Source organism: Protopterus annectens, chromosome 6.part1, assembly GCF_019279795.1.
Source record: "Protopterus annectens isolate FY-2018-M chromosome 6.part1, PAN1.0, whole genome shotgun sequence".
In the NCBI taxonomy this organism is placed as follows: domain Eukaryota; kingdom Metazoa; phylum Chordata; order Ceratodontiformes; family Protopteridae; genus Protopterus; species Protopterus annectens.
The window spans coordinates 151,977,539-152,005,003 of NC_056738.1; the positions used below are offsets into that span (position 1 = coordinate 151,977,539).

Consider the following 27,465-nt stretch of genomic DNA (forward strand, 5'->3'; position numbering starts at 1 on the left):
AAATGACCTTAGATGTGTTTGTAATAATTATAAAATACTCATGACTAACCACAGTAATAAAAATATAAATAAAAGATTCTATTGGGACAGGAGAGAAAGAGTCAACAATACCGATTTATGAAAGCAGACAAAGGGAATGGGGTGGTTATTATGAAAGTGTCTGACTATCACACTCATATGAAAGATCTGTTAGGGGACAAAAAGAATCATCAACTGGTCAGTAAAGACACGGTTAGAAAAACATTTTCTAACATAGATAACCAGGTAATGGAATTGCTGAACAAAAATTACATCAATTTGGTTACCTATGAGTTTCTTTATGTTGAGGAACCATTATTTGGGGTAGTATTCAGAATTCCGAAAATTCATAAGAATTCAACCAGCCCAGCCTTTAGACCTATTGTTTCCACTAAGAAAAGTAAAACTGTCACCATCTCTCACTATTTAGACCATTTATTAAATCCATTAGTTGTTAGGACTCCTTACTATTTAAGACAAGTGGCAATTTCTGGATTTATTAAAGAATTATATGTTTAAGGGTACAGAAACATTACTAGTTACCATTGATGTTGTTTCCTTATACACCTCAATAGATCAGATCCTTGGAGTGGAAGATTGTCAAGATCTTTTTAATGGAACACACTACTTATGGTGATGTGATGGTCCAGTCCATTTGTTTATTATTATAACTAGTTTTAAAGAATAATTTATTTTTGTTTGATGGTAAGATATACCGTCAAACCTGTGGGGTGACCATGGGTGCAAAGGTAGCACCTGCCTTTGCTAAATTAGTATTGAGTTGGTGGGAACTGTCCCTTCTGACTAAATTAGAAGGGTTTAAACATGTCTCCTTATACAGGAGATTTATAGATGATTTGGTTTTCATCTGGAATGCATCTGCTGATGAAATGTATTCATTTTTGGATGACATTAACAAACACACGCTTGGAATGAAGTTCGTATTAAGTTAAGTTGGCTCGAATGTGCACTTCCTTGATTTGGATATTACCATGAAGATTGAAGAGAAGAAATTTATAAGAATGGTGTATAGGAAAGATACTTACACCAACAACTTTCTTCATAATGAGAATGGACATCCATTGTTCATAAAGTTGAATCTAGTTCGAGGGCAGATTATATGCCTCAGCAGACTCATTTCAGAACAGGATAATTTTATTTCTGAAGCAAACAAACTTTTACTTATGTTTGTTTAGAGAGGTTTCCCATAAAATAGGTTGAAAAACATTCTGGAACAGATTTTATTAGTCAGGATGGAAAAGTTTCCACCAATTTTAATAAGTGGGTTTACTCCTAAAAACAATGTTAACACAGACAAAAAGATGGACTGCGCATTTCCTGTCCCCATTTGTTTAGATTCTAACAGGATCAAACAAGTCAATTCTAATAACTGGAAAGTCATTTTGGGTAAAAGTGACCTAATTAGAGTTCTAGGTGATCACCCCAACTTCATTTATAAGAAATTAACCAGTGTAAAATCCATATTAGAAGTAGGGGAACACAAAATCTTTAGAGGACCTGTGGGCACGTATCCCTTTTATGACTGTAAGCAATGTAGGTCTATTGACTTTTCTAAGAACATATTTTTTCCTCACATCCAAAAAATGGTGACTAGTAAAGGCAGATTCAACTGCAAAAGTTGTGGAACAGTATACTTAGCATATTGCTCCACTTACCACAATTTTTATGTAGGAAAAACTGTAAGAGCATTATATAAAAGAATTTACGAGCATTGTTTGGCTATCAAAAATAAAGATGTGAATAATGCTTTAGCCAAACATGCTTTAGAATGTTCCAACTTTAAGAAATTTGTATTTTTTGTATTGGATTTTATTGATCTGTCATCTTATGTAACAAAGTATAACAATGCTCTTGAGATTAAAGAGTTAAGCTGGCAAGTATTTTTAAAAGCTGACCAGATTCCTGGTTTGAACGGCACTTTTAATGTTAAGTGCCTTTTAAATGATGGTTAAAACTAATTTCCTTACTGTTAATGGTAATACCACAGTATGTACAGTTATATGAAATGCATATATGTTTATGCATTTTTAATTCAGTGTAATTATTTACTAATTAAGTTTATGGAAGCTGACTGGATGATTAATTAACATTGTTGTATTTAAATGGTTGTTTGAGATTGTTTGTCAGTTCTGAAGAAGTTTGTTTACATTAAAATGAAAGAAAGCGCTCAACTAACAATCCAGTGCGGACCGTCATTTTTGTTTCTAGTTTCACGTTTTGGTTTTTTAGTGTTTCAAGTTGTTTGTGAAATTGGTGTTGTCTTCTTTTTACCAGTTAAAGATACATTATGCTTTAGAATAGCAGCAAGGATGATGCAGTATATACTGAAAAGAGTGATAAAATGACAGCTGACATGTATTTCCTCATAATTTGAAACAGGTTTTTAGCCAATGACAAAAAATATACAGTCTAAGCACAAAATGAAATACAATACTGCAAGTAATTATGGCCTGAAATGGTTTTGTGGAGACCTCTGGCATATTTTAACATTAAGAGCATAAAAAGACTTGACTTAAAAAAATCTTATTTCTGACATACAATGGAAAACAAAAGAAAATGTACAGCATGCATCGATTGTCTTACCTTTCCTTTAAATACTGACTTAAATGCAATCTTTAAGATTAGATATGACCAAAAGCAGTGTAGTACTTGCAGAAGAAGCAACAGGGAGTTGAACACCCACCAGGATGGGTATGGACCAATGATCTCCCAACTTTCAAATAATGTTGTATTTAAAATCCTGCATAAAAAAAGAGCAGCACAAACATTACTATTTCAATTGTTTTCAGAGATAAAATGTGTTTCTTTTTTCAGATTATTTGGCAATGAAACACGGTATTTTTCCTTATAATCTGTAGCTTGCATTTTATTAAGGTGCCAGAATATCCTGAAACAAAATCTTTCCTCACATAAACATTTTAATATGTTACTGTGCAGCTCAATTCATCTCTTCACAAACACTTACATGAGCTATAATCAGCAAAGTTTGCTCCAGGACCATTTGCTGTTGATTGCTCCAGTAAATCAATGGTAAATGGTCTGTAAAAGTTAAGCACAGTACACTCACACTTTTCATTATGAAAAAAGTTAAGGAAATAATGACCACATAATGGGCATGATTCCTAAAGACTTTTCTCCAGTGTAAGTCTGTTTATAGATACGACTTACACATGCAAAGCAAGTTTTTCGGAATCAGGGTAGACTTACACTACAACAAACTCTTTTGGAACCTGGCCCAGTACATTCTACCTTAATGCTCTTGTACAGATACAATGGCCCCGTCAAGTCACACAAATAATAATTTAAAAATCATATCCCAAGTAATGAAATCAAATGCAATGCTTGTATTTCATTCTGCCTTCGCAGTGGAGTTCACTGGTAGCTGTCCCATTTCTGTTACTGGCATAAAATAATGACCATGTCAAAAACAGGATTTAAAAGAAATGTAGTATCACACCCAAGGCTGCTTCCCTTCCTGCTGTGCAGCTGTGATGGGCATCACTTAGAGGTGCGTTGTCAGAGATAGAAATTTCAAGTCTTGGCTTCTGCCTAGTACAGCTGCAAAGCAGTAGCAATAAGCATAATATTAATGTCGGTGATATACCCAGTTAAAGAGCAAGAACCTCTAAAAAGTAGGGGAAGTCATTAGAACACTGATTCCAGAGTTGTTCTTCCCTTTTTTTCTTTGTTTTTGACTTCTTGTTGTCACTAAGGAGGGTTTGGAAGAAAACAGACTCTAAACTTTACAAGCACAAAGTGAATCACTGGGCAATGCTAATATTTAATGAATACAGTTATAATCCTTAAATATTAGTACTGTATTGATGTTCAGTGTTTGAATTTGTGTTTTTAATGTTTACCACCTGCCAGGATGTTACCATAAATGGCATTACTTCAGCTGAAAACACCCCCATCTCACATCATCACAATGCTAAGCATGATGGCATAGGTCGAAGCAGGTGTGCAAATAAGTATAGCTAAAACCGGGATTTTACGGAGGAAATATTTTTAAATTTTCCATGCATGGTTTGGCAGCTTTTTTCCAAGCCAAACTTGGTATCAGCATCAGCAAATGTACAGGGGTGACATCAAAACAACCGTTAGCCCAGTTAAGACATTTTGACTGAAAATATAAGCATCTTGATTTTTTATTTTTGATTATTTTTACAAATTACTGTTTTTAAAATTTAATATGTATATATACATATATATAGCACTTTGTCTATTCTGTATCTTTACAAATCCTTATCTGTTTAAAAACTTTCATTTGTGTCTCTAGTGCTTGCTGTCTGTAGGCTATTTTGTCCCACCCTCCCTCCCTGTTGGTGTCTTGTTCTTATACTTGGTGGCTTTGCAGTTGCCCGCCCCTACTGTGACACACCTCCCAGTCTAGTGTCATTAGCTCATTCTGCCTAATACAGACAGAACATTTGATAAGGCCTTCTGTTCCTCCTTTTTCCCTTTCAAAAAGTAAAACAAAACTTTTTTTTTTCTTTCGCCTGAACCTCCTTGTGTTCTCACTGTGCTTCTCAAACATTTTGGAAATGTACAGTATATTTCAGAGCATATATTATAACTGTAATAGCCTTAATATTGCTACAACTCAAGTGCTCTAGGTTGCACTGCATCTGAAGTGTTTGTGTGTTTTAGCTGCTTTTCTGTATATATAGACTTTTCTGTTTCTTTTACTAAATAAGCTCTGTAAAGTTGTTTTATTGCATTCCTGCCTGTATTTCTGAGGGGTTTTTTTGCACTTTTTAAGTTTGTTTTTGCTTAGTTTAATTGGTAGGCTACACACTCAAGTGCGCTAGCCGAATTAAAGCATTTACTGTGTTTCTGTACCTAATTTCTGCTACTTTGTTAAAAAAAAATTCCTTGTTTCCTGCCTTTACTGAACTAGAATAGCCCAGTCTTCAGGTGTTGCTGATCTCTGGGCTGTGTCATAGTTCCTGTGTTGTCCATATCCTTATTTGGATAGGAGGAAACTTCTTCGTTCACCAGTGAGAGTGGGGAGCTCTGAGCAGCCTATCTGTCCCTTGAGGAGTGGTTCCAGCCCAGTGACCTGTAGCTTATGGGCCGTTTTGTGTCATAGTTCCTGTGTTGCCCATATCCTTATTTGGATAGGAGGAAGCTTCTTTGTTCACCAGTGAGAGTGGGGAGCTCTGAGCAGCCTATCTGTCCCTTGAGGAGTGGTTCCAGCCCAGTGACCTGTAGCTTATGGGCCGTTTTGGGCCATTTCCTATCTCTTTCTAACCCCCTGCTTTAAAGCCAGCTTTAGCGCACTTTTGCGTTTGTAATTTAAAGTTTGTCCTGTTTTTTGCATTTAGCTGTTGAGGCTACACACTCAAGTACGCTAGCCTGTGTCACATATTTACTGCATTTTCCTGCTATTTGTTGAAAAAAAGAAAAACAAAAAAAAAATATCCTTGTTTCCCGTCTTTCCTAACCTAGAGTAGTCCAAATACAGGCTTTGCTGTATTCTGGACTTTTGGAAAGTTCCTGTGTTGCCATTTCCTTTCTTGGATTAAGGGAGGCTTCTTTGTTCACCAGTGGCAGTGGGGAGCTTAGAGCAGCCTATCTATCCTTGGAGGAGTGTTCCCAGCACAAGAATCTGGTAGTCTATTGGCCATTTTGGGCCAATTTCTAGCTCTTTCAAATCCCCCTGTATAAAACCCGCTTTGGCGAGGTTTTTGCGCTTGTTACTACTCAGCCAAGCTCCTCGTGGTCCTGCAGAGTGGTGCTAGCAGCAGAGAGGCTAAAAGAGCGACTGCTAACCTGATAAAAGTGTTTTTTTCTGCTACTACCTGGGCGACTGTCCGATCTAGCTAAACTGCAAATATTTCTGCATCTTGAACTGTTTTAAACTGTTTAAAGTTGTTTTTGCACCTGCACTTTTAAAGTTTGTCCTGTTTGTTGCATTTACCTGTTGAGGCTACACACTCAAGTGTGCTAGCCTGTGTTACATATTTACTGCATTTTCCTGCTATTTGTTGAAAAAAAGAAAAACAAAAAAAAAAAGTTATCCTTGTTTCCCATCTTTCCTGACCTAGAGTAGTCCAAATACAGGCTTTGCTGTATTCTGGACTTTTGGAAAGTTCCTGTGTTGCCATTTCCTTTCTTGGATAGAGGGAGGCTTCTTTGTTCACCAGTGGCAGTGGGGAGCTTGGAGCAGCCTATCTGTCCCTGGAGGAGTGTTCCCAGCACAGGAATCTGGTAGTCTGTTGGCTGTTTCAGGCCAATTTCTAGCTCTTTCAAGTCCACCTGTATAAAACCCGCTGTAGCGTGGCTTTGTGTGATATTCTGCATAGCGCGGCATCAAGCAGTGCCGCTTATTTGGGTTTGAGCCTTGGAAATGATCTAGTTCTCATAATAAATACCCTATTCCTACGCTAAAACCTAGCACTTGCTCACTAAAGCAATTATATAAGTCAGCACTAAAAAATTAAAAGCACTACACCCTCACAAACTCCCCTTGAGTAACTTGTTCCCCACTGGCCCTTTTTTTCAATTATAAAGGAATTCCCAATACTATTCTAGCATGTCCAAAGGTCAGTTGTCAATCTCCTCTCCGGTCCAGCTGGTGAACCAGGGAATCTTGAGGCAATGTTACAACTGCCTAATGTACAAAGACAACCCTCTCCTACTCCCAACAAATTCCAACACATGTGAGAGATGCAACCATATAGCCAAACTGGAGGCTAAGCTCTCTCAACTCAGTACTGGCGTAACCAGTCAGGAGGAGAAGGAAACCACACTCACTACAATTCCAGTCTCACATAGACCTACCATGACAGCAAACCAAACACATAAACACACAAAAACATACTTGGAGGCTCTAAATAAAAATCTGCCTAAGCAGCAGAGACCTCCAAAGCAGAAACCCAAGAAACCGCTACCCCAAAACAAAACACGTGCAACACATAGCTCACAAAGCCAGTGTGCCGAACAGTCACAGCCCTTAAGGCTAAACAATACACCTGATATACTTGTAATAGGTGACTATCATCAGGCACACTGACATCCCACTCACCAGGCTGAACAAGGAGAAGGTCACGGTGAGCTGCCTATCGGGCGCTAGGATCCGCCACATAACACACGCACTCAGGTCACTCCAAGGCAAGTACAAATATGACTCAGTCATTGTCCATGCTGGTGTGAATGACCTGAGATGTACCTCCCTGGACTACATGAAAAGAGACAGAGGAGCTCTCTGAGCATGTAGCCCAGGCCGGTATGACCCTGAACTTGAGTAGCATCTTACCCTCACCAAGAATGATGCCACAGTATGAAGACAAGATTATCAATTTCAACAATTGGCTTAAGTATTGGTGTCATTCAAAGGGGATCCAATGCCTGTCAGCCTGGGATGACACGTTCAACAAGCCACGATGCTTCAGGAGGGATGGCTTGCACCTGTCACCCCTAGGCTTCCGGATATTGACAAAGGCTCTTGCTACCCCCATAGTGCCTTTTTTAGGCAAGGCTCAAAAGACAAACCCACCTCCATAGGTATCACAAGGGATAAGAAACTAAGAGTAATGCTACTCAATGCCAGAAGTCTAAACCTCAAGATGCACGCACTTAAAACTCTCCTTAGCATGGAGAACATCGATATCTGTGCAGTAACAGAAACCTGGATCAAGGCTCTCAAGAGCACCCCAGCACTACCAGGTTATACCTCATACCATGCTTTTCGGCCCCAAAACTTGGACCGAACCACAAAAGGAGGGGGAGTATCAATATTCGTCAAAGATACCCACACCTCCAGGTTGGTGGCACAGCACGAAGCATCAGAGACTATCCATGTGCAACTAGCAGTGGGTAAAACTGCCTTCCAGTTTATAGCCTGCTACAGACCACACTCCCAAACCCAGAAACCCCACTCGGCCTTCCTGAGAACACTGGAAAATATGAAGGTCTCTCCAAACACCATTATATTGGGTGACTTCAACTACCCAAACATAGACTGGGAGCATTACTCTAGCTCCAACACCCTATCCCAAAGGTTCCTAGAATTTATAAACTCAAATGCTATGGAACAACTTGTTACCACTCCAACAAGAGGGGTAAACATACTGGACCTGATCATCACCAACATGGGGACTCTATGCTTCAGACCAGAAGTGTATCCCTCACTGGTAAGATCAGACCATAAACTGATCTCACTGGATATTCACATCCCGACCCCCCCAGAAAACCACAGTGAAAAACTTCTCTAAAGCAAATTTCACACTCCTCAAAACCGAGGTGGAATCCTTCAAACCCCCCGGGCCTGTGGATAATACGGCCCAGACCGCAAAATCCTTTATAAACGCATTCTATGAACACCTTCAAGAATGCATGGATCATGCAATCCCAAATAAAACCAAGACCCAATCCTCCAAAGGCAGACGTCCTGTCTGGTGGACCCCAGCCATAAACAAACTATACAATAGAAGGAGGAAGCTACTACATGACAGAGCAAAATCCCAAAAAGGGAAGGCATCTCTGATCAGTATTAGCAAACAACTACGGGCACTCATAAAATCGTCTAAGGCCAGCTTCGAGAGAAAAATTGCACAGTACACTAAGGATAATCACAAGGCTTTCTTTAGTTATGTTAGGAACCTGGGTGGGAATTCCCAGATATGCTCAGAATTAGTCCAAAATGACAAAAAATACACCGAACCCACAGACATTGCCAACATCCTAGCTGACAGGTTCAGCGCAAACTTCTCCCCCCCCCACCAAAAGGGCTAATATCTATCCCAGCAGAGTGCTGCCCCCCCTGACATCTCAGATGCTCAGGTAAGAGCTGCCCTCTCCAAAGCAAGAAACACAGCATCAATGGCACCAGACGGTGTCCCGGGCTGCGTCCTACATGAACTCCAAGAAGAGCTAAACCCAAACCTAAAACTACTGTTCAATCTCAGCCTTACTACAGGATAAGTACCCAAAGAGTGGCGTACAGCAACAGTGGTCCCTGTCCACAAAGGTGGTGCCTCAACGGATCCTAGAAACTATCGCCCCATAAGTCTCACTAGCTTGGTCTGCAAAGCTATGGAAAGGATCATCATGGACCTTATAAATAAAGATATTGGGGACCTACAGACACTGGATCCTACCCAGTTCGGCTTTGTTAAGGGCAGATCCTGCTTCTTAAACCTGGTTTATTTCTTTGAAACAGTCACCAAGGCCATTGACAAGGGGAAGGTGGTCCACACAGCCTACCTGGACCTTGCAAAAGCCTTCGATACAATACCCCACTCGGGCATTATAGATAAGCTCACCAGCTTAAATATAAATCCCTATGTCACTAGATGGGTTGCAAACTGGCTCAAGGACAGAACCCACATGGTTAGAATAGCTGGAGCCATGTCAGACTCCAAACCAGTTACAAGTGGCGTCCCACAAGGCTCAGTCTTGGCACCTCTCTTGTTCGGTATATACTTCTCGGAGGTACAGGCCAACATGGAAGGACTGTGGCTGACCAAGTTCGCAGATGACTGCAAACTGGGCGCCATAATAGACTCTCCAGCCGACACAAGCATCCTCCAAAAGGGCCTCACAGAAGCAGACAACTGGTGCCAGAGCCATGGCCTCAAGCTAAACGCCAAAAAGTGTATAGTCATCCCCTTTGGAAAAAACAAAGTGCCCACAAATTACCACATAGGTGGTAATCCATTAAGTACAGAAGAAGTAATTAGGGACCTGGGGACCCAAGTTGATAGCAATCTCTCATTTGACAACCACGTGGCCAAAGTGGTTAGAAAAACATTTTATATAGCCCACCTAATCATGAAGGGATTCACATCTAGATCAGGGGAGGTCATCGTGCCTCTTTACTCATCCCTCATCTGGCCCATAATTGAGTACAATGCCCCTTTTGGGATGTACCTTACCAGACACCTGCAGCAACTGGAAAGACCCCAAAAGTACCTCACCAAGAGGATCAAGGGGCTCAAACAGATGCCGTATGCTGCCCGGTTATAGAAACTCCAGCTCTACTCAGTGGCATACCGCCTGCTCAGAGGTGATCTGTGCCTGACGTATAAAGCCATGTCCAACCCGGAATTAATGGACATGCTGCACCTCAGAAAATCCAAATCCCATCGAGCTACCCACTCGAGGGACTTAAACCTCAGCACTGAAATAAATAGGACATACTGGAGGGACAGATTCATAACCCAGAGGCTCCCTTCACTCTGGAATAAAATCCCAGTCCAGGTTAGGCAGAGTCCCTCATTGACTCTCTTCAAGAGGAATCTTGATGAGTGGATGGGAGATCGTAGGTTTACCCCGGGTATCACTTCTGTGTCACTGTTAGACAGAGGCACAGTATACTAACCTCAAAAAAGGGCATAGCAAAATTAATTTAAAATGGATGGCGAAAGCCATACACACTCTGGCTAGGCTTATAAATGCCCTAGGGCAGATAGCCTAGTATGAACCTATGAACCTATATGAACCTATGACTGCACTTGATCTTTAACAGTAATCACTTTAAGTTCACACCCAGCCTACCTTCTTTTGGTAGAATAGCCACTTTCTGTGTACACTAATGATGAATGTTTGTAAAGAAAGTGAAAGGTATAATGGCCACAACACTATATTTCAATTGCAGCTCTCACAGAAATGTACTTAAACCCTGTTGAGTCCTATGAATGACCATTTAACAGCAACCGTGATATTGCCTTTTGCTTTCACACATCCCGTCCAAAGACAGTCATATTCTGTGTACAACTTCTATATTTTACTTTCAAAAATGTACAAGGTAACAATGGTCACAGTATTTCAACTTACTGTTATCATATGCATGTCATCTATCCTTTCTGCAAGCCTCATCAGTGATCACTTAACAGTGATTAAATAATATCTCTGCTTTTACATACTCGAACACCAAACTCCAATCATAAGAATTACTATATTCTGCATGTTTACCCTTTGGTTGGTTGACTGATCAAAGTGAAAGAAACAATGACCAAAATAATGCATTTTAACATGCTACATCATACACAGGCACTGCCCTTTTCTGGCAAGCATTCCAGGCAATTGTCAAATAAATAATCATTTAACTGGGATTTTTTTATGCACATTCTGCCTCCTCACCTCCCAGCTCATTTGGATCAGAGTTTTGTTTGTGATGAAAGTAAAAGAAATGATGCCCAGTAATGCATTTTAATGTGCTGTTGTCATACACATGTACTCTTCCCCAGGAAGCTATACTCCTCAAGTAATATCCTTCTGCTTTCATACAGTTTTCTCCCCACCACAACTTTCGAATTTTTGGCCATTTACCACATGCCTGACTTTGTTGTAAGTAAAAGAAATAATGGACATAGTAATGCATTTTAACTTGCTGCTTTCATACATTGCATTGCACTCCTTATTTCCATAAAAATACTACATTGTTTCTGTGGGCAAAGTGCACTGTTACCATTTGCCAGAACTATATCTATCAGTATGTATTGATTACTATGAATATGCTTGCAAGGAAATAAAAAAAAAATCTTTGAAGACTGGATTGTATCCACTGGCAGTCCTTAGTAAATGATAAGAAATCACTGGGCAAGCACTGAGATCACTTGTTCTAAGCAACTGATATAAATTTCTTTACTTAAAGGTATATTAGCATTAAATGGTTAGTCATGGCGTGTTATGTGAGATGGTGAATGAGAAGCCACAACACGGCATGACACTTCAAGGCTGGATTTTTATTTACAATGGCAGGTTAAAGTAAATTATTTTGTTACTACAACTAATGAGGTAATGACAGCTTTTTACCTAAACTGTTCCAATGGTCAAGAAATTGGTAGTATTTATAACTGCATTTTTATAAATTTTAATTAAAAACATATGTGAAACTGAGTTATGTAAGCATCTACTCGTCTGAACAAAGTACTGCTGAGACAATTTACCAACCACAGTTAAAGGGGTTAAAACTGGTCAACAGTTGGAAAAGGCATACAAGATAGACATGCCAGTCTATCATACAAAGGTTCTGCTGCTAAGAATAAAAAAATCAAATTGTATTTGAATGACTGCATGTATTTATTTTTCTGTGAAGTGTGTATGTGTGGGTGTGGGTGTCTGCACACACACGTTTTAAATCAGAATACATGAGAAGGAGGAAAGGGATTAAAAAAGAAGAGTGGGAAAGGTAATTTGGGGTAAAAAATCTTCCTGGAAAGGAGTCAATATACACACAGACAAAAAGAGATGAAATCCGTGAAAAGCAAGCAGATGAAGAAAACACACACTTGTGCACACATAAAATGGGTATCTGTAGTGAGCAGATTCAAGTCTTTCATGAAGAAACAAAAGCACAAGCAACAGAAAGGTACATTGGTGAAATTCTGGGAATAGCTTAAAGATTTTTTTTTGTACATGTAACAAATACCCAGCAAGAAAGAAGGAAAAAGAGGAACAAATGAGTGCAATTGAGTGTGGGAGTGCAACTCCTAAGTGCTTTCACAAAAAATAAGTACATCAGTAAAGCAAAATGCAAGCGATTAGACAAATGTGCATTCAGAGAGACTGGTCAACAAAAGAAGAGTATGCAGAAGAGATTTGGGAGCAAGTACAAATTAAAAAAAAGAAAAGCAGTGGCAATTTAACTTGCCTAGAAGGTGGGAAAAATAAGAACAGAAATGAACCTAGCAGAGATCCTAAAGAAAAAAGTGCGGGCAGCACATAAGTAATTTGACTACTTTCAGGAGCAGAACTGAAGGTAAGTTTCAACATTTAATTGCACTATACTACCACTTTGCCTGATTAATGCTATAATTACTTCCTAGGTAGCTAGTTATCAATTTCCGCATTCTGCAAAGCAGCTATTAGACAGGTTGACAATGTACTTAGTGGTCTGCAGTCAAGGATCTCCTAGGTCCACTGTGTTGTTTTATTAGGTAGTGTCACAGATGTCACTGCTATACAGTAGGCAGATTCCCTTCTCCAGTGTACTGACTCATGACATCCAGTGTTGTTAATCTTAGACCAGTTATTTTCTCAAACATTACCTATGTATTTGTTGAATACACAGAAAGTTTTCTGCAACTGTTCATGCTTTCACTTCCACCTGTCTCACTGCTACAGGTCATGAAGGTCCCAGCATCTTACCTTTTCAAATCTCATTGTATTTTAGAAAGGAATGTGTCTAAAGATGTTTGACTTTGGCTGGACAGTAATAATTCTGCAGTTTTTGCATTTTGTCAGTTGACAAGGCTACCAGGGGGTGGTGGCAGTTAGGGCACACACATGGGTGAGGTTAAGCCTAGGTAAGGCTAAGGCAGGTCCGGTAGATGCAGTGAATGAGAAGAGTTACTAGTAGAAGCTGATGGCCAGCTGCATGGAGATGGATGGAGAAAGTAGAAACAAATAACACAAATAGCATGACAGCTCTTTACTTATTTTACAAGTAACTGAACTGAGCCTTCTTAAGACCCTTTTCAGTCAGGACATAGTTACAATAACAAAGAAATACTCCACAATACATAATGTTGAACTAACTAGCACTTAGCTGGGTAAGAGTACAAAACTGTGTCAGTTCCTTTTTAATTATAACTTGTATAATGAATTAATGACATCACTAAACCTAGGAAGATGCACCTTCTCTTCATCTGGTATGAGCTGAAAAGTTGTACTAGGGGTTACAGTAAGGATACAAAGCTGTACTAGGGACTACAATACTGCTACAAATCAGTACTAGGGACTACAGTACTGATACAAAGCTGTACTAGAGGCTACAATACTGCTACAAATCAGTACTAGGGACTACAGTACTGATACAAAGCTGTACTAGGGCCTACAATACTGCTACAAATCAGTACTAGGGACTACAGTACTGATACAAAGCTGTACTAGGTCTACAATACTGCTACAAATCAGTACTAGGGACTACAGTACTGATACAAAGCTGTACTAGGGGCTACAATACTGCTACAAATCAGTACTAGGGACTACAGTACTGATACAAAGCTGTACTAGGGGCTACAATACTGCTACAAATCAGTACTAGGGACTACAGTACTGATACAAAGCTGTACTAGGGGCTACAATACTGCTACAAATCAGTACTAGGGACTACAGTACTGATACAAAGCTGTACTAGGGGCTACAATACTGCTACAAATCAGTACTAGGGACTACAGTACTGATACAAAGCTGTACTAGGTCTACAATACTGCTACAAATCAGTACTAGGGACTACAGTACTGATACAAAGCTGTACTAGGGGCTACAATACTGCTACAAATCAGTACTAGGGACTACAGTACTGATACAAAGCTGTACTAGGGGCTACAATACTGCTACAAATCAGTACTAGGGACTACAGTACTGATACAAAGCTGTACTAGGGGCTACAGTACTAACAAAAAGCTGCACTAGGGGCTGCAGTACTGCTACAAAGCAATACTATGGGCTGCAGTGCTGACACAAAACAGTACTGGAGGCTGCAGTACTGACACAAAGCTGTACTAAAGGCTGCAGTACTGACACAAGCTGTACTAGGGGCTGAAGTACTGCTACAGAGCTGTACTTGGCGCTGCAGTACTGCTACAAGCAATACTAGGGGCTGCAGTACTGCTACAAAGCTGTACTAGGAGCTGCAGTACTGCTACAAAGCAATACTAGGGGCTGCAGTACTGCTACAAAGCAATACTAGGGGCTGCAGTACTGCTACAAAGCAATACTAGGAGCTGCAGTACTGCTACAAAGCAATACTTGGGGCTGCAGTACTGCTACAAGCAATACTAGGGGTGGCAGTACTGCTACAAAGCTGTACTAGGGGCTGCAGTACTGCTACAAAGCAATACTAGGGGCTGTGGTACTGCTACAAAGCAATACTTGGGGCTGCAGTACTGCTACATGCAGTACTAGGGGCTGCAGTACTGCTACAAAGCTGTACTAGGGCCTGCTGTACTGCTACAAAGCAATACTAGGGCCTGCTGTACTGCTACAAATCAATATTAGGGGCTGCAGTACTGCTACAAAGCAATACGTGGGGCTGCAGTACTGCTACAAAGCAATACATGGGGCTGCAGTACTGCTACAAAGCAATACTTGGGGCTGCAGTACTGCTACAAAGCAATACTAGGGGCTGCAGTACTGCTATAAGGCAATATTAGGGGCCGCAGTACTGCTACAAAGCAAGACTAGGGGCTGCAGTACCGCTACAAAGCAATATTGGGGCTGCAGTACTGCTATAAAGCAATACTAGAGAGGCTGCAGTACTGCTACAAAGCAATACTAGGGGCTGCAGTACTGCCACAAAGCAAGACTAGGGGCTGCAGTACTGCCACAAAGCAAGACTAGGGGCTGTAGTACTGCTACAAAGCAATATTGGGGCTGCAGTACTGCTATAACACAATACTAGGGGCAGCAGTACTACTACAAAGCTGTACTAGGGGCTGCAGTACTGAAACAAAGCTGTACTAGGGGCTGCAGTACTGATATAAAGCTGTACTGGGTGCTGCAGTACTGATATAAAACTGTCATGGAGCTTCGGTACTGCTACAAAGCACTACTAGGGGCTACAATACTGATACAAAGCACTACTAGGGGTTACAGTACTGCTACAAAGCACTACTAGGGGCTACAGTACTGATAACAAAGCACTACTCGAGGCTACAGTACTGATACAAAGCACTACTAGGGGCTACAGTACTGATACAAAGCACTACTAGGGGCTACAGTACTGATACAAAGCACTACTAGGGGCTACAGTATTGCTACAAAGCACTACTAGGGGGTACAGTAATGATACAAAGCTGCAGTAGGAGTTAAAGTGCTGACACAAATCTGTACTAGAGGCTACAGTACTGATACAAAGGTGGGCTAGGGGTTACGGCACTGATACAAAGCATTCACACCTAGGAGAAGGCATGGTTAGTATGGAAGTGAGAGGGGAAAAATGAATGTGGTTTGATTAACAATGCCACTAGAGATTATAGTTTTGCAGTGCATGGTGATAAAGGAATGGAAAATAGATTAAAACGGGTGGAATTCTGAATGATGATGTAAATAAAATGGAGGTACTGCATCACAAAGACAAAGGATATTGGTGCACTAATCCCTTAATAGATTACCGTGAGATTCATAATGGCTGGGTGTGGGAGAAAACTGTATCCCTCAAGGGAGTTGAAACAGCCTTAAGATGTATAAGGCATCACAAAATGAATGCAAGAGATGCCAGATGAAAAAGGCTCTAAAGAAACAAAATAAACATCTCCTATCAGCATCTGCATTTACCAAAATTCCCTTTTTAATTTCTCCAAGTCTTTTGAGTTTCTAATAACATGATGGGAAAGGACTGCATTCCTAAGTCAAAGTACAATTAAAGTTCATGAAATTAATATTGTTTCAATCTTTGATGTCAGCCAGAAGTGCTCTTCGCAGCACCAGCAGTGTGTCCAGTCATGATTCCTTCTGCAATTCATACAGAGTTACACATATTGGTAAAATGTCTAAATACAATTGTAAATTCTTTTTATTAGACCACTGCTCGGAAGTGTCTGGGTATCTTTCTTCCACATTGCCCTCATTTCTGCCTGCAAATCCCAGTATTTCATGACTTTGTGTGTCTGTACGCAAGACAATGTAGTCACTGGGTGTAGCGATTTCAAGGATCAATGCTACTTTTGTCTTCTTTTCCATGGACCACTACATCTAGTTTTCTCACATTTATCTTTTGAACTGTTGGTAATGGGTGATCCCATGTAATGTGGACTTCATGTGGCTCATGTTTCCAGTATTTTTCAGCTACTTCAATATTATAATGTTTGCATAATCCCCAGTGCAACAGTCTTGCCACATTATTATGCCTTTCAGTATACAGTCCTTCTGCCATTAGTTTATCACAGCCAGACACAAGATATGTGACCGTTTCCAATTCTGTTTTACAAAACCTACATTTGTTTGTTTCTCCCACATGTTCAGTACACTTTACATGTATGTAGTCCACTATCTTGGGCCGCCAATATTAACCTCTCGTCTTTTGATTTAAATTCAATTCTCCTTAACCATTCTTGCATTTGATCCTTATCAACATGAGGTTGTGCCAAGAGTTTTCTATACTTGCAACCTTCTCCTCCTCCCAACAAATACAAATATATGTGAGAGATGCAACTATATAGCCAAACTGGAGGCTGAGCTCTCTCAACTCAGTACTGGCAAAACCAGTCAGGAGGAGAAGGTAACCACACACACCACAAACCCAGTCTCACATAGACCTATCAAAACTGCAAACCAAACACATAAACACACAAAAACATACTCGGAGGCTCTGATTAAAAATCTACCAAAACAACAGAGGCCTCCAAAGCAGACACCCAAGCGACCACTACCTCAAGACATACCACATGCAACACATAGTTCACAAAGTCAGTGTGCTAAACAGTCACAGCCCTTAAGGCCAAACAACATGCCAGATACACTTGTAATAGGTGACTCCATAGTCAGACACACTGACGTCCCGCTCACCAGACTGAACAAGGAAAATGTTACAGTAAGCTGCCTGTTGGGCACTAGAATCCGCCACATAACACAAGCACTCAGGTCACTCCAAAGCAAGTACAAATATGACTCAGTCATTGTCCATGCTGGTGTGAATGACCTGAGACGTACCTCCCTGGACTACATGAAAAGAGACATAGAGGAGCTCTCTGATTATGTAGCCCAGGCTGGTATGACCCTGACCATGAGCAGCATCTTACCCTCACCAAGAATGATGCCACAGTACAAAGACAAAATGATCAGCTTTAACAATTGGCTTAATTACTGGTGTCATTCTAAGGGGATCCAATGTCTGTCTGCTTGGGATGACATGCTTGACAAGCCATGCTGCTTCACAAGGGATGGCTTGCACCTGTCACCCCTGGGCTTCTGGATATTGGCCAAGGCTCTTGCCACCCCCATAGTGCCTTTTTTAGGCAAGGCTCAAAAGACAAACCCACCTCCCTAGAAAACATAAGTGAAAAAAAACTAAGAGTAATGCTGCTCAATGCCAGAAGTCTAAACCTCAAGATGCACACTCTCGAAGCCCTTCTCAGTATGGAGAACATCGATGTCTGTGCAGTGACTGAAACCTGGTTCAAGGCTCCTGAGAGCACCCCAGCACTACCAGGTTTTACCTCATATCATGCTTTCCGGCCCCAAAACTTGGACCGAACCACAAAAGGAGGGGGAGTATCCATATTCATCAAAGATACCCACACCTCCAGGTTAGTGGCAATGCACGAAGCATCAGAGACCATCCAGGTGCAACTAACCATAGGCAAAACTGCCCTACAGGTTGTAGCATGCTACAGACCACCCTATCAAACTCAGGAACCCCACTCAGCCTTCCTGAAGACAGTGGAGAGTATGAATGTCTCACCAAATACCATCATATTGGGAGACTTCAACTACCCAAACATAGACTGGGAACATTACTCAAGCCCCAACACCCTAGCCCAAAGGTTCCTAGAATTCATAAACTCAACTGCGATGGAACAACTAGTCACCACTCCCACAAGAGGAGATAATATACTAGACCTGATCATCACAAACATGGGGACAAAATGCTCCACACCGGAAGTATACCCCTCACTGGTGAGATCAGACCATAAATTAATCTCACTGGAAATCCACATCCCGCCCCCACCCCCTGCACAAAAGACCACAGTGAAGAACTTCTCAAAAGCCGACTTCACACTTCTTAAGACTGAAGTGGTATCCTTCAAGGCCCCTGGGCCAGTGGAAACCACAACCCACACCACTAAATCCTTTATAAATGCCTTCTACGGGCACCTTCAAGAATGCATGGATCATGCAATCCCTAATAAAATCAAGACCCATTCCCCCAAAGGCAGGCACCCTGTCTGGTGGACCCCAGCCATTAACAAACTTTACAACAGGAGGAGGAAGCTACTACATGACAGAGCAAAATCCCTAAAAGGGAAGGCATCTCTGATCAGTACTAGCAAAAAACTACGATCACTCATAAAATCATCCAAGGCCAACTTTGAGAGAAAAATCACAAAAGGCACAAAAGACAATCACAAGGCCTTCTTTAGCTATGTTAGAAACCTGGGTGGAAACTCCCAGATATGCTCAGAGTTAGTCCAAAATGACACAAAATACACTGAACCCACAGACATTGCCAACATTCTGGCAGACAGGTTCAGTGCAAATTTCTCCGCACCCCCCCCCCAAAAGGAGAAATATCTATCGCAGCAGAGTGTAGCCTCCCTAACATCTCAGATGCCCAGGTGAGAGCCGCCCTCTCCAAAGCTAAAAACACAGCATCAATGGGACCGGACGGTGTCCCGGGCTGCGTGCTACATGAACTCCAAGAGGAACTAAATCCGCACATAAGGCTGCTGTTTAATCTTAGCCTTACTACAGGATACGTACCCAAAGAGTGGCGTACAGCAACAGTGGTCCCACTTCACAAAGGTGGTGCTTCTACGGACCCTGGAAATTACCGCCCCATAAGCTTGATGAGCCTGGTCTGCAAAGCTATGGAAAGGATCATTATGGAACTCATAAACAAAGACATTGGGGACCTACAGACATTGGATCCTACCCAATTTGGCTTTGTCAAGGGCAGATCCTGCCTTTTGAACTTGGTCGACTTTTTTGAAACAGTCACTAAGGCCATTGATGAGGGTAAGGCAGTTCACACAGCTTACCTTGACCTTCCAAAAGCCTTCGACACAATACCCCACTTGGGCATCATAGACAAACTCACCAGCTTAAATGTAAACCCATATGTCACAAGATGGGTTGCAAACTGGCTCAAGGACAGAACCCACAAGGTCAGAATTGCTGGAGCCATGTCAGACTCTAAGCCAGTCACAAGCGGTGTCCCACAGGGCTCAGTCCTGGGACCCCTCTTATTTGGCATTTATTTTTCCGAGGTGCAAGCAAACATAAGAGGATTGTGGCTGACAAAGTTTGCAGATGACTGCAAACTGGGCGCCATAATTGATACTCCAGCGGACACAAGCATCCTTCAGAGAGGCCTCATAGAAACGGATAATTGGTGCCAGAGCCATGGCCTTAAACTGAATGCCAAAAAATGTATAGTCATACCCTTTGGGAAAAACAAGTTACCCACAAATTACCACATAGGTGGTAATCCATTAAGTATGGAAGAGGTAATCAGGGACCTAGGGACCCAAGTTGACAGTAACCTCTCATTTGACACTCACATTGCCAAGGTGGTTAGGAAGACCTTCTATATTGCCCACCTTATCATGAAGGGATTCACATCCAGATCAAGAGAGGTCATTGTGCCCCTGTACTCTTCTCTTATCAGGCCCATGATTGAGTACAATGCCCCATTTGGGATGTATCTTACCCGACACCTACAGCAGTTGGAAAGACCCCAAAAGTTCCTCACCAAGAGGATAAAGGGTCTCAAACATATGCCATATGCTGCCCGGCTGAAGAATCTCCAGCTCTATTCAGTCGCATACTGCCTACTCAGAGGTGATCTATGCCTGACGTACAAGGCCATGTCCAATCCGGAATTAATGGACATGCTCCACCTCAGAAAATCCAAATCCATCAGAGCCACGAGAGCAAGAGATTTGAACCTCAACACAAAAATAAATAGGACATGCTGGAGGGACAGATTCATAACCCAGAGGCTCCCTACACTCTGGAACAGAATCCCAGTCCACGTTAGGCAGAGCCCCTCACTAGCTCTCTTCAACAGAAATCTTGACGAGTGGATGGGAGATCGTAGGTTTACCCCGGGGGTCATCTCTGTGTCACTACTAGACAGAGGCACAGTAAACTAAACCCTAAATGGGCATAGTATTCTCATCCCAAGGGGTGGCGAAAGCCACACACACTCTGGCTAGGCTTATAAATGGCAGATAGCCTAGTATGAGCCTATGAACCTATTCCTCTGTATGTGTGGTGCAGTGAGATGGAAGAAAAATCTCTGACAGCAATGTTATAGCCAAATATTTGAGTATAATTTTATAACTTACCCACAAAGGTAACAGGACTTCATGCATTTTATGTGATGATTAAAATGAAGTGCCCATGCTCTGGGATGAAGCTCTCCAATCAAACATATCTGCAAATTGTATTTTATATTAATACTATCTGTAAGAGGAGTGGTACCTACCCTTACCACATAACCCTTTAGATCAGGTAGACAAATGTTAAGGGGTGCCACACACCCTTAAAAACTATATTAACAGAAAATACAGTTTGCAAAAATGACTGCAATGATGTGTAACATGAATGCACATTACCCCATCTACTTCAGGGAGGAACAGATTTGAGAAAACAATGCCATTATTTGTTGCAAAGTAAGACATTTTAAATTAAAGACCTTCTATTGTTTATTCACTAATGATTCCAGCTTCTAGCTTTTCCTTATCTTAAAAGTACTCCACTTGGTAAGGGTCAAGTATTCAGTTATCCTACTTAGTTATAGGCAGGGCCTAATTAGAGCTATTTATAAATTATGCCATAGCAACGGAGCAGTATGCTTGGATTTATTTTACAGCATGTGCTGTGAAGTTCATGTAATCTGATTTTAACAATGCAACAATTTAATAAGGAATTCTGTCAACTGCTCCTAATCAGAGAAGGGTCAGGGTCATGTCCCCAGTTCTGCCTGACTGTTCCTTGTCCTTAACATCTCTGCTGTGACTACCAGGAATGGCCTAAACGTCCATCCCTGCAGCCACCTGCTATAGTCTTTACAGGCCTTTACAGTGTCACATCCTTATCACGCCTCCATTTTCTAGACAAGCAAAGGGGCTTTCTCAACATATCAACACCTCATACATCCTCTTTTCCATTACCTCATATATTCTACTCGGTCCTTTCATCTGTACTTTACGTTTTCCTTTTCCTCTATATTTACACATTTCCCTCTGTATCTACTAAACAAGGTCTCTTACTTCTTAAATACACTGCTACATTCTTCTGCATCTGCTTTTCTCAGCCCACTTTGGTCGACGTGTGCGAGATCAATAAACGTAGGGGTTTCAGAATATTATAATATTAGTGGGGGGGTCTTGGAGCATGCACATTATGTTTTTTTTTTTTGTGTTGACCTTCTGTAGTCAGTGATTTTACTGTTGATCCACTGAAATTAAGACTAACTTCAGTAGATCCATATTACATTCATATCTATATCTAAAATATATTACTAACAGTACGTCCAGCCAGCACAAAATGATAACATTTGTCAAAATCCACCTTTATTAATCACCAGTACGGATGCAGACTGCATGGTTTTGTTCTTTAGGGATTTTTCAATGCTTATCTAGTACAAAAAAAAAGTTTTGATGCTTTATCCACATGCACATAAGCATATACTTCAATTAAATTTGCCTAATCCTGACAAATACATCAAACAATGATACAAAGTGTCAAACTGTTAGTAACTAAATTATTGTTGTGGTACAAACAAAAAAAATCATAAATGTGAATAAGCAACTTCACTAACTATTCTACAAGTGCAAATAAAACTTGTAGTATTTTAATCCGCAGTAAATGCTGAAAGAATAACATTTAAATGCTGACCTCATGTGGCCAAATATAAAAGTTCAGGTTGTTACCATTATTCCTTCATGTTGGGTAGTACTATACAGTTCTAAAATCAAAATTCCAATTAATATAACTATTTTATTATTTCTTTATACTTGATAAGAATGGAAGACCTAAAGGATGCAGCTGTGCTGTCTGCGGACATATTGGTGTTTAATAGAGGAGGATTTTGGCAAATTGTATCATTTGGGGCTGGCTGACATGTTTTGGTGTTTTAAATATACTACTGTAGGCACTGCACCATTATGAAATGTGCAACAGCTTTTCTATGTTTATATATATATATATATACATATATATATATATATATATATATATATATATATATATATAACACACACACTATACATACATAGTAGATCTTGGAAGCAGTAAAGCAGTGGAAGGAAACTGCTCAAGTCCCTAGGTTTTCTGGAATCCTCCCAAAATGATGCAGTTGTACTCTAAAATATACATCTCTAAGTCAACTATATTGAGCTCCATAGCAATAAATGTAGAAACAAACATGGTGTATTACATCCCACTTCCAGCAGCAATTACCTTACATATTTCAAGTTAGCAGAGGCGGGTCTAATCTAGAAAAAATCTGATATAAAATATCTAGTCTTACCTACTGCCTAAAATAATTGAAAACTGCAGGATAAAACCCTCCCAGTACAAGTGTGATACCCTCATATATGATGTATATGATTAAAGACCAATCTAAGGGCATAGATCAGACATCTGCATCTGGCCAGTATACAGCTTGTAATAAATGGATAGTGATGACAGTGCCCTGAAAATGGTAAAAAGAAAAACTTGTTAAGGATGTTGCTAGCACATGATCTGATGTAAACAGGGCTTAGGGGTACTTAAAAGCTTGTTAAGGACATCCATGCACTGTTAAGGTTAGGTCTCATGCTACAGACTGACACAGGACAATGCTACATGACAAAGAACAGCAACAAAAGGTATCACAACTTTTAAAATCTATTAGGTACATTACTCTGCCACACTTATAAACAAAAGGTGTACAATCATGTATCCCAAACCTCTTAAAACTGTGAATTTTATGGAGGTGCTCTTCATTTCTGCCTGCTGTCTTATGACAGCACCAAGCGTTTTATCATCTTTCAAATGCCTTGATAGTGGGTAAAACTCTGCATTCCTACATTTATTTTTTTTTTGCAACCGTTAGTGCCTAGAGTAGGTAGATCTCCATGCACTAAAAAGAATTATGATCTTGCCACTGACCATAATCAGGATTACGGCTTCTCTACTTGGATGCCAAGGAATTCATCTTCTACCGTAGAATGCCACATCAATCATCTTGCAGAGGTACATGGTATGTTCTTTTGAAACAACTATGAAAACATTTCCTGCACCAAGCACACATAGAGCTGTAGAAGCGAGCCATCAAAATCATGTTGAAAGGATAGCAGTCTCTGGGTTATAATTCTAAATAGTTCAGATAAAGGTGGCTCATTTATTCTACATTCTCAAGGAATTGTACTCAAATGACTGTAGTTGAATGGTTACTGGGCAGTAAATGTGCCTTGTCACTCCACTAGTACATTAAGCAATGACAACGAATATCTACCTTTTCATCTTCTTTACTGCCTTCTCTTCCCACTAACAGCTATATTTGGAAAACATTAACTTTTAAACTTGTGTGTGCCACCCTCTTATTCATTGCTGCTTGCAGGTTCTAAAATTCTAAGGAGCTGAACAAAGCAAGCTATATACAGTCATTTGACAAATGTTGACATGGTGCCAGGTAGGGCAATCTTTAGGAAAGAGGTTTGCAATGGAAATGCCACTTTTGAAAGCATAACCTACCAAGAAATGTTAATTTAAGAGAAAAACAGATGTAAGACAGAAAGGATGTAGAACTCTTAACTGGTGAGCACTGTGTATGGTAATACTAAAAATAACTATTATACAGTGCTGATTACTCAGTTTGGTCTGCAAAACACAGAGGCAGCACACAAATATCAGGACACACAAGATAGCAAGTAGTTCACAGTTGCCTGATTTATAGACGGTCACTAGAACCAAAGTAACATTTCTGAGATACTCAACAGACATTACACCTGACACTGAGGAGAAGGAGGAAAGGCTGCTGATCAAATGACAGCACAGCAGTCACAGCAAAGGACAGAACAGGCTGCACACAACAGCAGTACACAATCTATCTTACAAATGGTTGTTGTACAACAGCACAAAAAAGCAAGTGAGTGATGTTTCAAAACAATATGCAGAAGCAAAGCTATGCCATCAGAAAACATGTTTGTCATTACAATTCCTGTAACTCCAGCACTGAATACATCTGAATTCTTTCATATGCAGTACTTCATTAGCATCAGAGAATAATGCTGGAGGTAAGTCAGTGAAACTTACTAGCTAAGTCATTCCATTCATGTTCATACACATGCTCTTGATGAAGATGTTAGCTACAAAAGTTTAAATTACAATTAAAAAAGATACTGCAATGTGTAGTAACAAGCACAAACTCGGGTGTCCCTGCATGCCTTTTAGAGCATGCATAGGAAATACATCCAAATGTGAATACAATCAGAATATGCCCATTTAAGAAGATGGAGTACAGAAAACAGTGTTTTTAAGTCAAGAGAAATGCATGTGTTGCATGATTAGGATCATAGTAGGTTACTAGGCTAATGGCCTTGGGGCCCTTACAAGCCTAGCCAAGAGTTTATCCCCAAAAAGAAACCTTAGTCGGCACCTGTCACTTCTATCAATGAGGGACATGGGTGGAACCCCTGGGACAAATTTGTGGTTTCTCATCCACTCATCAAAGCTGAGCTTGAAGAGGGTCAGCGAGGTACTCTGTTTGACGTGTATGGGTACTCTGTTTGACGTGTATGGGAAGTCTATTCCAGAGATGGGGCAGCTTCTAGGACACAAACCTACCTCTCCAGCAGGTTTTGCCGATGTTGCATATTAAATTCAGGCCTTTCAAGTGGGTAATGAGCGAGGAGTCAGACTTACGGATATGGAGCATCTCTAGTAGGGCAGGGTCTGATACTACCTTGTAGGTGAGACACAGATCACCTCTGAGCAATCTGTATTATACTGAGTAGAGTGATAGTGATTTGAGCCTGTCTGCATAGGACAGGTGTTGGAAGCCATGGATTCTTTTGTGAGGTATTTCTGTGGCATTTCCAGTTGGTGCAGATGTTTGGAGAGGTACATACCAAACGGGGTGTTATACTCGATTACTGGCCTAATGAGGGAGGATTATAGAGAGGTAATAACCTCCTTTTTTCTGGATGCAATCCCTTTACTTGTGAGGTGAATCAAGTAAAATGCTTCTCTGACCACTGCCACTACATGATGGTCAAATGTGAGATTGTTATCAACCGGAGTACCCACAGGTTGTGTGTTTAGAGGGTTGCCATTTATGTGGTAATCAGTAGGGGCCGTGTTTTTGCCGAATAGTATGATGATACTTTTTTTGTGTTTACCTTGAGGCTATCACTTTGGAACCAGTCATTAGTTGCTGTGAGACCCTCTTGCAGTATGTTAAAATCATTTACAGCTCCCAACTTACAGTCATCCACAAACTTGGTCAGCCACAGTCCTTTTGTCTTTGCCTGGACCTCTGAGTAGTAGATGCCAAACAGGAGGTGTCCCAGGACAGATCCTTGGGCGAACTTCACTACTGACAGGTATGCTATCAGAGGTGGAAGCACCTGAGGGTCCTGACAGTGAGCCAGTTGGCCACCCACCTGATAAGATAGGGATTTATGCCAAGTTGTGTTAGCTTTTCAATGATGCCTGAGTAGTTGATTGTGTCAAAGGCCTTGGCCAAATCAAGGTAAGCTGTATGTACTGACTTTCCCTCACCCAGGGTCTTGATGACAGTCTCAAAGAAGTCAACCAGGTTCAACAGGCAAGATCTGTCCTTGCTGAATCCGAACTGGGTGGGTTCAAGTGCTCGGAGACTGCCTATGTCCTTGTTTATGAGATCCATAATAATACGCTCCATGGCTTTACAGATAAGACTTGTCAAGCTAATAGGGCAATAGTTTCCAGGGTCAGTAGTGGCATCACCTTTGTACAAGGGGATGGCAATGGCAGTTCTCCACTTTGCTGGAATGAAGCCTGCACTTAGGCTGTGGTTGAATAGGGTGCTCAGTGGCGAAGCCAGTTCTTGCTGGAGATGGTGCAGAATATAGCCTGGGATACTGTCAGGTCCCATGGAAGCTGTGTTCTTTGCCTTAGATAGGGCCTTTAACACTTGATCTATGGAGATGTGGAGCAAGTACTGAGGATGTTGAAAGGGCTTTTGAGGGGGACAGGGGAGTGAAATTTGCACTGAGCCTATCTGCTAGCAGGTTGGCTAAGTCAACAGGATCAGTATAAGTGATACTGTTAAGTACTAGTTTGGAAAAAAACCTGGGCTTTGCTATGGAGGTTCCTGACATAACTGAAGAAGGCTTTGTGGTTTCCCTTTGTCCGGAGGCTAGTTTAGATTCATAACTGGCTTTGGAGGTTTTCACTAATGACCTAATTTGCTTGTTGAGGCTAAGAGGGAGTTTTTCCAGTTTGGAATTTGTTCCTTTTTTACCCTTGGACAACAGTTTCTTTCTTTTGTTGTAAAGCCTGTTGACAGAGGATTTCCACCAAAACAGGTTTATGTTTCCTTGAGGAGCAGGTTTTAGTTCTGCTGGGTATGGCTGAGTCCATGCAGTTGTACAGGTGCTTGTATACTGCACTGGTGTATTGTTGAGCATAGCTGTTTGCATCCTCTGAGGGGGTAGTGGTGTGATGGTACAGATGCCACCCATTAGGAGGTTGTAGTCAGCTTCTGAGAAGCTTTTTAGCTCAATTATGACTGGGGGGGAAGGTTGGGTGGGATAGAAACTTCAAACATGGCAGTCC

General features: G+C 41.0%; 1 protein-coding gene across 2 annotated transcripts in view; it reads right to left on the reverse strand.

Annotated features, from left to right (window-relative positions):
• CERS6 (ceramide synthase 6) overlaps nt 1-27,465 on the reverse strand; it is a 1,480,586-nt gene that overhangs the window by 105,667 nt on the left and 1,347,454 nt on the right. For both annotated transcript variants that reach the window (XM_044075592.1, XM_044075593.1), the window contains exon 9: nt 2,623-2,779. In XM_044075592.1, coding sequence (XP_043931527.1) covers nt 2,623-2,779 — 157 coding nt within the window. The remainder of the gene's footprint in view (nt 1-2,622; nt 2,780-27,465) is intronic.